Raw genomic sequence first — 14,051 nt, 5'->3', positions numbered from 1 at the left:
CCCTCAGCCGCTCCTCGTCAGACCTGTGCTCCAGACCCTTCCCCAGCTTCGTTGCCCTTCTCTGGACCTGCTCCAGCCCCTCAATGTCCTTCTTGTGGTGAGGGGCCCAAAACTGACCCCAGGATTCAAGGTGCGGCCTCACCAGTGCCGAGTACAGGGGCACAATCTCCTATTGTTTCAGCAAGCCACCAGGCAGGATAAACCTGCTATCACCTTGCCCCATCCCTGGAGGGGTTCAAGGCCAGGCTGGATGAGGCTTTGGGCAACCTGGGCTAGTGGGAGGGGTCCCTGCCCATGGCAGGGGGTGGGACTGGATGGGCTTTAAGGTCCTTTCCAACCCAAACCATTCTGTGATTCTACGATTCTGTGTATTTGCACATATGCAAATACTCTTCAGAGGGCACTGAAACAAGCTGAAGGAAATATGCTTCATCTTGTGTGAGAATTATCACAACAAAATGTGGTTTTCAACTCAAAGTATGCATTTCAATTTCCTATTATTGTGAATACTGCAAAATATTGCCTTCATCATTTGCCTCTGAAAGGGGAATTTTGCAATAAGCACTTCAAGGAAGCGATTTCTAGACCGGTGCACCGTTTTGAAGGGTTGGATTAGTTCCTTGTGCAATGTCACTGACAAGCCATCCCTAGAAGTTATTTAAGCTTGAACGGTGCAGACGCAATGGGGCTTACTGGCCAAGCTTCTCACTGACGTGTGCTACCGGTCAACTTCAACATCGCTCAGGCTGTAATGCAAGAAAAAGCTTTCAACCTACAGTCCCTCCCGGGAGATTTCTGTCATTAGACATGGAACAGAGCCAAAAAATGTGTGTCCAGCTGCTCAAACCAGAGAGCCTCAAGGGTCACTCCGGTAAGCTGCTGTTTCCATGCCCGTCTGCAGTTCCATTTTCGGAGTGCAGTTTTAGCAGGTGAAGAACACAGATTCTATTTCATATCTTTCATATGACGGATGTTTTCTCTTCTTTACCTTATAATGAATGGATGTTTTGTTTGAGTCTGGATCTCAACGTTATAATAAATGAAAAATATCACTTGCAAGTTATATCAGCTTCAAACTCCCTACTACCTCAAGACTTCTCTGATCTCTAACAATCACCATTATATTTAAACCAAAAGCCTAGCTTGGTTTTGGCATCCCCTTCTTCAGGAAAGGGCAGTAACCTCAACTCTTCGGAAGAACAACCAAGAAGCCATGGATGGAGAGGCAGGAGGTCTCTCCACTGTTCTCCTTTCTGGCCCAGAAAAAGTGTTACAGGTTGGTTGCTGCTGTAAAGGCCAGATGGAAATTTCCACGGAAAACATCTCCACAAACTCTGGCTGGTAAAAGGCACAGAGATATTATCCAACCACCGGAAACTCTGCCACAAGGCATGTGAATAGGTGATGCCAAAAGCCACTGGACCAGATTTTCCTCCAGTTTAACACTAAACCAAAATCTCCTCTGCACAGGACACAGAGACAAACAAGCCTGAGATCCTGTAAGGATGAGCTGGTGCGACGGAGAAACAGCAGGATGGAGGGATGCCCTGGGCTCAGGAGGGGCTTGAATTCAATCTCAGCAGCACTTCAAGACCTCACTGCTGCAAGAGCCCTTCTCTCTGGTCTGCTTCCCCAAATGTCCATCCCCTGTTTGTAACAGATACTCGACAGCGGGCTGAAGAACCTACAAGTGCACATTAAATGCACACGGCAGCTCACTGTGCGAACCTGGATCCAAAGGATGCAGGTGAAACTAAGCAGGACAGGTAATTCCAGCCTGCCAAACCTCTGCTGCGAAGCCCTATGGCAACACTTCAGCTGGACGTGACAACAGAGTGGTATGCGTGTTGGGTAGCTATTCTTGATCCATAAGAGCCTAAACAGTAAATATCTATCTATCCCTAAAGAGTAAATATCTACCCAGCCCAACAAGACAACTGCTCTCGTCTTGGAGAAGCAGTCCAGCCAAGTGAGAAGACAAAGCGGTTAAAAAATGAGAAGGAACATGGTAAAACTGTGACTCCTAATGTAATCTATATCCAGAGGGAAAACAAAGAGAACCTAAAACTCCGGCGTATATCACAGAAGCGTCTTCTTGCTATGGAGGCACCGTTGCCAGAAAACTTCACTCCAAAAGGTTAATATTCATGGACAGGTGAAAAATTCTTTTCCTTTAACAAACCATACTTGGACCAAGTGAATAAACTGCTGGGAAACAACCCACGTAAAGAGGGTTTCTGGTTCAGAACACACTGCAATGCTGCCAAGTTCAAAGAGCCTAGGAACTGAAAAAAAAACCCAAAGCTGTATTGACAGTGAAAAGGCAAATTAAATAACTGGAACGTCCTTCAGCGCAGACACTGGCTGGGAACGGCAGAGATCTGTAAAGCCAGAAATCCCATCGGGAAGGTGATCCGGGAGTGCCAGTAATTATTTCTCCCAACACACAAATTAGAGGAAGAAAACTAATTTTTTGGCAGGAGGTGCAAAACAAAGAAAAGCAAGGTTCCCTCCACACAAGGCGGAAGTCAGCCAAGAAAATCGATCACTTTGGAGGCCTGAACACGTTCTGGAAACGAAGGAACTCCTCAGAGGAAATGCATTTGAGGTTACGAAGTACAAAGACAGGAGTGCAATCTCAGGGATGAGAATTTCTACATGTGAGAGAAGTGGGTGCAGTGGATGTAGCGGTGTACGCCTGACCTGGTTTCATCCTCTTTTCCTAAACACGTGCTCCTTGGCCAGGAACACTTGGGTCTGAAAAAGAGGAACCACTGTTTCTGTTCATGACCCACTGCGAAAGCCGTGTTTTTGTAAGACCCGACCAGACGTTATTGCCTTGGTGTAGCTCAGCTGGTGTCACTGCACTCAGGAGTAACTTGGCGTTGGGGCTGGTGACTCAGAGGAGTAACTATCACCCCCAATGGATGCCAAATATATTCCTCCAGCAATTCCATGAGCTGGCTACTCATCGTGGGCAGAGGCTTGTCAAAAACCTGGGTGATGGGCACACGCACTACAGCCAGCTAAGCCTGACCTTCATTCTCAGAAATACCCTTCCTTAACCACACCGTGCAAACCGAACAACTCCACCACGCCTGTGAGACTTGGATGAGAAAAGACAAAGCTGGGAATAATATCATCAGGCATTTTGGGGTCCTCCAACGATGGGACGTGAGAGGCTACTCAACGGCTTTGCACACACGTTCCTCACAGTCGAAGCTGCGTTTGGAAGACAGTGACCTTTAATGAGGTTTGAATCCTTGCTTTAATCCCAGGAGAAGGAGCAACATCTTCTTAGAGATGGGATGAGAGAAGGCATGTGAGTAGCCCACAAACCCAGCCCCAGAATCACAAAGTTTCAGAATCCACATCATTCAGTAATGTGCATTAGCATTTTTTAACAGGTCATCAAACAGAAAAAAAAAAAAAAAATCACACCCCCACACTCTTCCCCCTCCCTTCAGTTTGCATCCTTAGTTAAAATACTGAAAATAGGTGTACTTACAGGGAGATCTGTAAAGGCTATACCTGTGGGGGGAAAAATATTAGAATTAAAAAGACAAAGGATTTTTTTCCCTGCTTGGCTATATCCTTAACATTCTACAAAATATTACTGCATTTCAATACATCCCAGCTCTGACCCGGCGTTTCACCACCTGGTGTATTTAGCAGTAACTTCCCTCCCCAGTCCCCTCCTCTGCAAGGTTCGGCATCTGGAGAAAGGTTCAGGGAAAAGTCCAAGTTTTTCAGACACCTCTCCCAAAAATTGGATTTTCTAAGCAGCAGCTCCTCTTTTCTTTGCTTCTCCCTCCATCACTATGAAGGAGTTCATTTTCAAGACTCACTATGACTTTAGAAGCAGAGTTTTCCTATAACGTCGCTTGGGTTTAGGCTAGAACTAGTTCTTCTTACCAGCCAGAGAGGCAGGAAGGAACATGCAATGCTTTGCATGACACCTGGGAACAGCAGGAGGAGCACGCTGCTGCCTGGAGCACCTGAGAAACCCTGCGCAAAGAACAGCTTCATCCTTACTGTCACAAACAAAAGAGATGGGAAAAAGTGTACGGTTTCCCTGGCATGCCAGAAAAGAGATATTTAAGCGGAGGTAGCCATTGCCTAGGGTAGCGAACAAAGCCGTGGCCAGGGACAACACTCAGCCCCGCAGTGCTGGGGTCCCTCTGCCCCCTCTCCCGCAGCCTGTGTCCCTCCATCTGCTGTGGCTGGGATCCAGCCGCACAGGGAGATGGATGGGCCAGCGCCAGCAGCTCTGACACACAGGTTTTGGGTCACCCTCACCCAAAGCACCGGGCAAACCGCTGCCGTGCCCTGCTCACCCGAGCAAGCTGAGCTTAATGCATCTTTTCAGCTAACCTTTCAGGAGTCCATCTGGAAGCTGCGGTCTTGCCCCGTGCATGCTCCCAGCAATGCTTTCTGTCCCCAGGCAGAGGAAGGCTGGTACCCACACCAGTATGCCCAGTCCTCGCACACATCCCGCCTCTCAGCCACCCAGCAGTCCCTTCTGCCCCACACTGAAACGCACTGCAGCCTGCACAGAGCCAGAGCACGTCATTCTCCGTTTTTAACATCAGGACTATTCTAACCAAGAGCTACAATGTCATGTTAACAGATCAGCCTGAAATGGTAATTTAGATCCATTTTAGGAGTCAACATAGGAAATAAATCATTACTATTTGAAACAGCACAGATTCAAAATCAAATGCTCAGAAAAAAAAAAATCCTGCGTATTTTACTAAGCAAATAGCCAATAGGTTTAACTAACATCCTGGCAGGTGGCCAATACGGTTTACTGAACTTCATGGCAGACCCTGTCCTTTGAGTACCCTCTCCACAACCCAACCAAAAACTGCATGTACAAGTGATGCTGAATAACTGGCGGAGAAAAATGTCCAGTAAGCCTTTCTCCCACCCCAGCATTTTGCCTAAATACTGTTCCTCACTCAAACCTGCTTTTCACTTCACACCTGTTTTGCTCAGCTGGATGAAAGCTTGTTCCTACCCTTACACCACAATGACGCCAACCTCCTTGAGTCTGCCGTCCGCCAGCGTCCTGCTCTGTCCCCCAGCATCGCTCGGAGACAAAGGTGGCCCGGCTTTCCCACACCAGCCCGTGTTGCCGTACGGCTGCGAGCTGCATCCAGCCCACGGGCAAGCACGGGATTTCTGAGTGGACTACAAGGTGGGTGGAAAATTGGCTGGACTGGCAGGATCGAAGGGTTGTGATCAGCAGCTCAAGGTCCAAGTGTTGTCCCTCAGGGGACAATGGTAGAACAACACAGTTTAGTGTTGTCCCTACCATTGATCCCAGACGGGACAATGGGACAAACCCCCATCAGGGATCAACGGTAGGGACAACACAGTTTAATGTCTTCCTTAATGACCGGGATGATGGGATGGCGTGCGTTCTCAGCAGGCTCATGGTTGTTCCCAAATACACTGGCAGGCATACTGCTACTCAGAGGGACTTCCAACAGGCTGGAGAAATGATCCAGCATAAACCTGACGAAGCTCAAGAAAAGCAACTGAAGAGCCCTTCCACCAGGTTGGAATATTCCCAGAAAACAGGCTGGGTTGGATGGAGAGAAAGCAGATCTGCAGGAAAGGATGCAGGAGGTCCTGCTGGGCACCAAGCTGAGCAGGGAGTCAGCAGAGAAGCAGGTCAACCACATCCTGGGCTCTACTAGTAAGAGTAGAAGCTGGAGTGTAGATTAAAGGAAGGGATTGCTCCCTTCCCTTCACCACTTGTGAGTCTGAACTTGGAATACGATGGTCACCTTTGGGCTCTCCAGTCCAATACAGACAGCAAATCTGGGTGAGTCCAGCAGAGGCCAACAAGATGAAGAGAGGCTACGGGAAATCGGATTGTTCAGGTTTATTCAGCAGTTGTTCAGACACTTATTGCTGCCTACAGCTACCTAACGGGAGGGTACTGAGAAGACAGAGCCAGACTCTCCCCAGAGATGCAGGTGAGAGGACACAGGGGCAACAGAGACCAGCTGCAACACGGCAAATTCTGATTAGACATTAGGGGAAAAATTCAGTATGAACGTAGTCAAACACTGAATCAGGAAAAAAAGCCCTCTGGGGGATCTCCATTCTTGGAGACTTGACGAGTTTCTGAGTAATGTGACCTAGCTGGTCCTGCTTTCAGCAGGGCCTCCAGAGATCCCTCTCAAGGAAAATTATGATTCTAGAAATGAACTAATTACATCACCTTTAAATTAAGGGATTTGTATGTTTTGCATCCTCTGTTACATAACTAAGACCAATAAAATGCTTTATGTGTACAGAACCAGATCTGTTGCACAAATAGGTCTGCTTAGAGGCTTCATCCTTAATCGGTACTGTCGCACACCTGCATCCAACAAGTCAACAGCAGAAAGCGAAAGTATCACGGCTCTAATTAGGCAGCTGGATTTAAAACTGCACTCCTTCTCTGCAGCACCTCCAAAGCCTGGATCCAATTTAAAATAACTTCATAAATTTAGAGACATAAGAGCTGGAAAGCTCAAGAGGTCAGGAAGCAAGAGCGAGCGTGTGGAGAGCCTCTCCTCTAAGTCCACGACGTTAACGTGATCATCAAGGCAGTGATGCAAAGTCATCAAACGAAGGTTCAGTGCTGGGGGACGGTGTGATCGACACCTTCACCTGCCATCTAATCAAAGGACTTTCACCTTTCCACGACTAACGTGTGCTTATACGCATCCCCATGCACACAACATGCTTGTGGACCTTCTAGCCCAACTCTACCCTCCACCCAGCAACAATCATCCTGCCTGCCTCACAGCTGGCCACAAGACCTTTCAGAACCCAGTTTGCACAAGACAACACACATTTGGGTGCTCAGCCACAACACCCCGTTTCCTGTACAGCAGGATCCCCTAGCATCCTAGGGGGATCATCCTAGTGTCTGTTTAGCTCATGGTCATTCAGAGAATGCATAGGCAGTGCCGATGGACTGCAATAAGCAACAACACAGCAAGATGGGCATCCTGAAGAGTAGATTAGGAAACATCAGCCCATGAAATACTTGAATACTTCGACAACTTGCTCCTGAGGAGCAGCACCATTAAACCCACACAGCTCTACGTGCTCTTGGGAACAGTCATCTTCCAGCCAAGCCACTTGGGTAAAACTATTCCTGCAGAGAAACAAGGCTGTAGCCAAGTTTGATATTTTACATTCATTTTAAATTTGGTTCATCTAAAGTCTTGTTTTAAACCTCCCAATGCTCTTGCCCTCTGCAAACAACATTCGAAGGTTTGAGGACAAACCTATTAAACTTGGGAAGGACATCTGTGGGTCTTGATGACAGGTAGGTTTCTTCATTATCCCTAATGTTCCCGTTAATCTCTGACCTGGCTGCAGAAAGGGTATTTTACAGGTTAACCTGGCCTTTCCAAGGGCCCGCATGGGAACTCAGACTCCAGGAAGTTTTCTATGCCAAGACTTCAGAGGGTTGCACACTCTGTTTATAGCCCTGCTGCTCCATTTACCTTGGTCTGTCAAAGTCTGAGACCTGAATCACTCGTACACGAGTCCCTGAGCAAACTAACCCGCTTAATCCCAGAGACCTGCCGCAGTCACATTCCCAGATCACTTTCTATGTCCCAGACTATCTGCTTAACGGCTGGAGCCTCAACGTTTCTCACATTTCTTCCTCTTTTTCTTCTAATTCACCCTCACCACACTTCTAACCACATCTCATAATGGTTTTTTATTGCCAGAACTCTTTTTAACAGATGTTTTATCAGCAGCCGGAAGACGTTAAAGACATTTTCCAGAACAGATAATGAAGACTACATACGACATCAGTTTTCATGGGATGTCTCCAAAGAAAGTCCAAGACTTAGCTGTAACCAGAACATCCACGATTTGTGATGGCCGAGAAAACAGTGCTTACACAGTGCTCCTGCTGGATCTGATTAAATGGAAAAGGATGGAGACAATGGAAGATTATTTCATTAACAGGAGAAATTGCAAGGAAAACAAAGGGGAGGTGTCAAATTAACAGATGAAAAGGAGAGGACAGAATGGTGAAGAGAGAATATCACCTTTACAAAGCTACAGTAATTCCATTAAAAATGAGACAAATTCAAACGCCCAGAGGCAGGGCACTGAAACCCTTCTGCCAAGCCAACTGGCATCACAAGGGAGCTGATGAGTCTCACAAATATTTTGGTATCTGCAGCGGGATTACACAATGACCTCATTTCCTAAGAGGAGAGATATACAGTTTCATTGGTGTTCTGTCCAGGAACATCAAGATAAAGCACATTCATCCCCTTCCTGGTAAACCAAGGTCTACACAGCACGGAAATGAGATACTCAGCTTAACATGAAGCATCATGAAATGTTCAAGATCTTCTAGGAGATGCTTCCACCAGTGCAGAAAGCATTCAAAATAAATGCTTTCAAATGAATCGTGGCTCCCGCCTCCATCTGGTTCCTCTGCTGCCCCCAACTCCCCCCTCTCACATCTGTTCTGCGCCCGGCAGAAGCCGCGGAGCAGCCAGACCACCGCCAGCTGTGCTCCACGGGGCTCCTCTCCTCTGCATCCCGCGGCAAGCCCCTCTTTGAACGCTGCGTCTCTTTATCAGTGCCACAAATAGACACTACTGGCCCTTACCAACCAAATCAGGTTTTCATTCTGCTTTTGTAAAAAGACAGTAAAACGTTCCAGCAGCTTTTGTGGGGGTCAGCCCAGCAACAACCGCTGGTCTGCAACGACTCAGTACTCCCACCACTCTGTCTCCTCTAACCACAGCATCTCTCCTCTCTGAGTACAACCATCATGCCACTACAGCTCAAAGAGACGCTGGCAGGTGAACGAGGCAGCTGGGAACCCTCAGGAGGGTCTCCTACCTATAATCTTCTCATACATCTCCCACCTTGTACCACACATCCGAAGAGCCCCAGAGGAGGATACAGGAGGCAGCGATGCTCATCACCTCCTGCTGATCTCTAAGCACAGTGTCATTTAGCTCCCTTCCTTTCCTGTTTCTTCTCACTAGCGCTGCTCCCCACGGGAACAGGCAGTGTCAGATTAGAGAACACAAGCTTTCCACCCAAAAAAACAAATCAAAACAAAACAAAAAAACCAAACCAAAAACAAACCAAAAAACTTTGAAGGATAAGAAGCATTAAAAATCAAGAAAGGAAAACCAGGTAACTTCATTGCTGTTTAGAACTCCAAATGTCCCAAACAAAACAGATCTCTGAGCAGGACACGATGCAAAGAATCAGAGGGTGGTAATGACAAAATGTGACACAGAAGTTACTGAGCTGTGTTCTTCGTTTGGCTTCACCTGCCCCGACACCCAGGCACAACACAGCCCCAGGAACAGGACGGAGGGTGGAGCAAGGGCCAACTTCTCAACCAACACCCCTTCCACTCTGCAGAATCCTGGTCACTAAAAAGAAATTACATTTCAAACAAACAGATTTGTACTCATTAAATAGAAGACCTGGCCTCTTCCTGACTGTTAGGCTTTCATTGTGATGACAAGTACCAGCACTGTCAGACTGAGAGATGGTGAAGCTGGAAAACCACCCGCTGGAACACAGGAGAACAGCCAGAGGGGCACAGCACAAACCACCACACCACTTCGGTGTAAATACACACTGAAAATCAAGGACAGTGACTAAAAGGAGAGATTTTGTGAAATCTTTTTAACTATTTCAGCACCTTCTATGGTGAACTCGTCCTAAGCAACAGCTCCTGCTCTACACCATCAGCTGTTGCTTCCACGCCTCTGTTTGTCTTCCCAGTACAGGGCTGACATGGGCAATGTCCACAGGTCATGAGTTAAATTTAGAATAATCCAGCTATTAGAAATCTGGGCAATGAATTAATACTTACGGACTACAAATGAATCCTACTGTCTCCACTAGACACTCATCTCACCAGGTAGGAAGCCACAAGTCTTCACTAGGAGTCCCCCAGCATCACGCAGGGGCTGGCTGATAGTTATAACTTCAAAAGAGAAGCCAGATCAGACACTCAACTCTGAACAGCTCCCCACTGGGCTTCTGCTCGAGGCTCCATTTATAAAATTAGAATGTTAAAAGCAAGTCTCAAAGGATGCTCAAAGAATTTCTTCTTTTCCATTCAGGGCTGAAGACCTCTCGACGTGTTGTGAAGCATCAGGACTAGCTGCTGAGTGCAGTCACAGACTCAATCTTCTCCGAAGACATGTGCCTCATTGCAAGGCAACCATCCCCCCACAAATCAACCAACAGGGGATATGAAATCAGAGGGAAACTGAAAACAAATTTCCAAAAGAAGTTCTGTCTGCATGAGCACGAGACCCTTCTGCACCTGCCTCAGAGGAAGGATCCATCTTGAGATTGGAGGGGGAAGAGCCCACATCTCAGATCCATCTCTCTGCCGCACCTGTAGACACCATGTGCTCCTTTCACAGACTCAGGCTGGCTGAGGTTGGAGGCACCTCCGGAGGTGACCCGGCAACAAATTTCCAAAAGAAGTTCTGTCTGCATGAGCACGAGACCCTTCTGCACCTGCCTCAGAGGAAGGATCCATCTTGAGATTGGAGGGGGAAGAGCCCACATCTCAGATCCATCTCTCTGCCGCACCTGTAGACACCATGTGCTCCTTTCACAGACTCAGGCTGGCTGAGGTTGGAGGCACCTCCGGAGGTGACCCGGCCCGACCCCTCTGCTCAGGCAGGGCCACCTGGCGCTGGGTGGCCAGGACCTCCACAGATGGAGACTCCACAACCTCTCTGGGCAGCCCATGCCAGCACTCGGTCACCCTCACAGTTAAAAAGTGTTCCCTGATGTTCGCAGGGAATCTCCCATGTTCCAGCTTGTGCCCACCCTCTGCGTCCCAGTTTGTGCCCACAGCTTCTGGTTCTAGCACTGGGCAGCGCTGGGCAGAGCCGGGCTCCATCCCCTCCGCAGGTCTGCGCATACCCTCCTGAGAGCCCCCCTTATCTTCTCCAGGCTGAACAGTACCAGCTCTCAGCCCTCCCTCCCAGGAGAGACGCTCCAGTCCCATAACCACCTTCATGGCCCTTTGCTGGACTCTCCCCAGTAGCTCCATCGCTTTCCTGTACGGGGGAGCCCAGTATTTTCCCAAGAGCTCACCAGCAGTGATGCCCTTTCCACCCACACTCCAATCCCACTTCAGCCCAGTCAGTGACTCAAACCAACTTTTGTTCTGGTAAGTGTTTTGAGCGGGGTATTTGTCTACCAGCTTCTTCATCTTGAACTCAATAAAGCAGAACTGACACGGCAAGGAGAAGCAAAGGAACGGAGTGCTTGTCCCTGCCAAACCAAATGAATCCCAGCACAAAAACTGAGATGAACTTATCAAAATTTACCACATGTCTTATGTGACAAAAAAAAAAAAAAAAAAAAAAAAAAAGAGAGACAAGAATTTATTCAGGATGGAGAATATGTCACCCAAGGGAAAGATATTTTGGGTGAAAATGGCCACGAGTTTCTTTTTTAGACAAATCAGATATGACATATGCCTGGAGAACATCTGCGAGATATGCCTTTGGGCAAAATTTTGAAGTCATTAACTTTAAGGGAACTACTGAAATAACTGTGGAATGAACCAAATGATAGGCCAGAGCCTAAGTACGACTTCTTTATGCTGAATTAATGCCTAGCTTTGGGAACACTTGTACCAATGCATTACGGCTTACAGACGGACAAGCCCCTTTAGAAAGTGGCTTTGTAACCAGTGGAATAACACACTAACTAAACTACTCCTGTATTTCCCTGCTGCCCAGCCATCAGCCGTCCCAGCCAAGCTCCCACCAGCCGTGCAGCAGCAGAGGAAAGAAGCAGAAGCACTGTACGTGCTACAGGTATTTATGTCTGGGAGCCAATTTACATTCCCGACTGCTACCAAGGGCTCTCTTTCTTTCCTGTTTCTTAAATCTTACCCACGGATATGGGACACGAGTTACAACACATGCGAAGTTATTAGAGCTCACAGCAGCGAGAGCAGGGCAGGAGCATCCCTCTCCCGACAATGCCTGGCTTTCCTTACCTAAACTGTGGCCATTTTTCGTGTAGAAGCAGGTATTGTTGATAAGGTTGACGCAGCAGCCGATCACATCTCCTGTGGTGAACGTAGGGCCATAGGGCTGTCCCGTCCCTGAAGAACAGAAGGAGTGCCCATCGTCACCATGGTACCCGTAAGAATGTTTATCCCATCCTGCGAAAGACAAGACAAAAGAACAGGTCGACAATGAAGGCATTTTAGAAGAATGACATGGCACCTACAGTCCTCAGGACACAATTTTTCTGGTAGGAAATTTGAAATTTTGATTCCCACTCCTGATCCATTCCAATAATAATTTTCACATGCCAGTAACTGAAAATTAATTGATAGTCATCACTCATAACACATCATTTGGGCTTCAACCTCACTCGTCACTTATGAGAAATAATAAGAAAAGACTGCCAAAAAGTCATTTTGATAAGACAAAGATGTTTCATTTAAAAAAACATTAAAACCCTGTTTCTGTTTTATCTCACGTGCAGTGAAACAAACTTGTCTTCATAAAACATTTGTGTTTCTCACTGACAGAGCATTTAATAAAATAATTATCAGCCAACTGCAGCTTTGTCCATAAGTGCTGCTCACAGGCATAACCGAATGGCCAGAGGCAATTTTTGCAGTCCCACATTTGTATTTCCCTTCTAACAGTTTATAAGGGTTTCTGTGCTCCCCTTGGACAACAACACTTCCCATTCTGTGCCCAGCTTAAAACACAACCCTGAAATGTCAACTGGCAGTTTTCGACACAGTCCATTCTAACATCAATCTCTGCTGTTTCCTCTGCCAGTGACACGGTGCCGAGGGTTAAAGCTGGGCTCGGGGCTGCAGCCTGAGCTCTGTTCCGTATCTCGCAGCAAGCCCATCATTCCGAGTTCCTGATGTTGTTCTGTTCTGTTCCAATTCTGCTGTAAATTCCTTTGTGAATTTCTCACACAGAAATGGCAGATATAACCGGCAACTATTGCAAAGACGAGAGATGAATCCATCCTTTAACAGCTGAAGTGTCCTGCAGGTAACACGCTGGTCTTCTCTTTCCAGGACTCACCTCCCTCTTGCAGAAGAGAGGCAAATGCTTCCCACAGTCATGGCCACAGAGTGATTCAGCGAATGCCACCGGAATCTACCAACCCATGCCTGCCAAATTCAGTTGACACCACTGCTCAAGATGGCTTATCCTGCCCTCTCTTGGGTGGCCAGCTCTGGCAGGTAGCTCCTGGCTAGTCATAGGGAACACTCCTCTTACCCAAGAGCTTGAGGTGAGCATGACACACTCTGTCTTACTGTAAGACTTCAAGAAGAATCAGGATCTTCTCCACCTCTTTGGAGAGCTCCTACGAACTACACAATCAAAACCATGTCTCACAGAGAGATGGACTTCTATCAAAAAGAGATAGACATGACACTACCAACAACCACCTGTGCCTGAAACGGAGCTGCCTGGATCCTTTCGCACACCAACGAAGGTGGCCAACTACTTCTACACCCTACAGCTGAGCTGGCAGCAGGAGCAGAGAATCTGTTAAATGTGGAGCAATGGTTTTGGCAAAAGGACTACCAAAGAAATGCGACGACTGTGAGAGGAGATGGGCTACAAAGCAGAAAGCACACTGTCCTGGGTTAAGCAGAGAGTTAATTTTTTTTTTCTCTTCTTCATAAATAGCTAGCAAGAGGCTGTGTTTTGGATTTATGCTCAGGAGGAGCTGATAAGAATGAAGTTTTGTGCTGCTGCCAAGGACAGCAGACCACGGAAGAAGGACGGCCGCTTGCTAGCATAGGATTTGCTCTTAGGTTAAGACTGAAACTCAGAATAGCCAATAACCTATTCCATAACAATACACGTCATACCCAGTATACAGTTGAGGACCCTTCTGGGAGAGCTCTCTTTTTTGCTCTTTTCCCTTGGCCTCCAGATCATCTTGCTTCAGGTGCCTGCACTCGCTCTCCCAAGGCCCTTCCCCCCCACACACACTCTGGTCAGCTCTTGGTCTGC

At 47.4% G+C, this 14,051-nt stretch overlaps 1 protein-coding gene across 1 annotated transcript in view; it reads right to left on the bottom strand.

Annotated features, from left to right (window-relative positions):
* Positions 1-14,051, bottom strand: part of LOC104467378 (ran-binding protein 10) — a gene marked incomplete at both ends in the record, with an annotated part of 50,679 nt that overhangs the window by 13,042 nt on the left and 23,586 nt on the right. The window contains 2 exons of the mRNA XM_010081138.1: positions 3,509-3,531; positions 12,047-12,214. Coding sequence (XP_010079440.1) covers positions 3,509-3,531; positions 12,047-12,214 — 191 coding nt within the window. The remainder of the gene's footprint in view (positions 1-3,508; positions 3,532-12,046; positions 12,215-14,051) is intronic.

The sequence above is a fragment of the Pterocles gutturalis genome, unplaced genomic scaffold (assembly GCF_000699245.1).
Source record: "Pterocles gutturalis isolate BGI_N339 unplaced genomic scaffold, ASM69924v1 scaffold6629, whole genome shotgun sequence".
Taxonomy (NCBI): Eukaryota; Metazoa; Chordata; class Aves; order Pterocliformes; family Pteroclidae; genus Pterocles; species Pterocles gutturalis.
The sequence above is the reverse complement of the archived record's forward strand: the minus strand, read 5'-3'. Positions and strand labels throughout refer to the sequence as shown.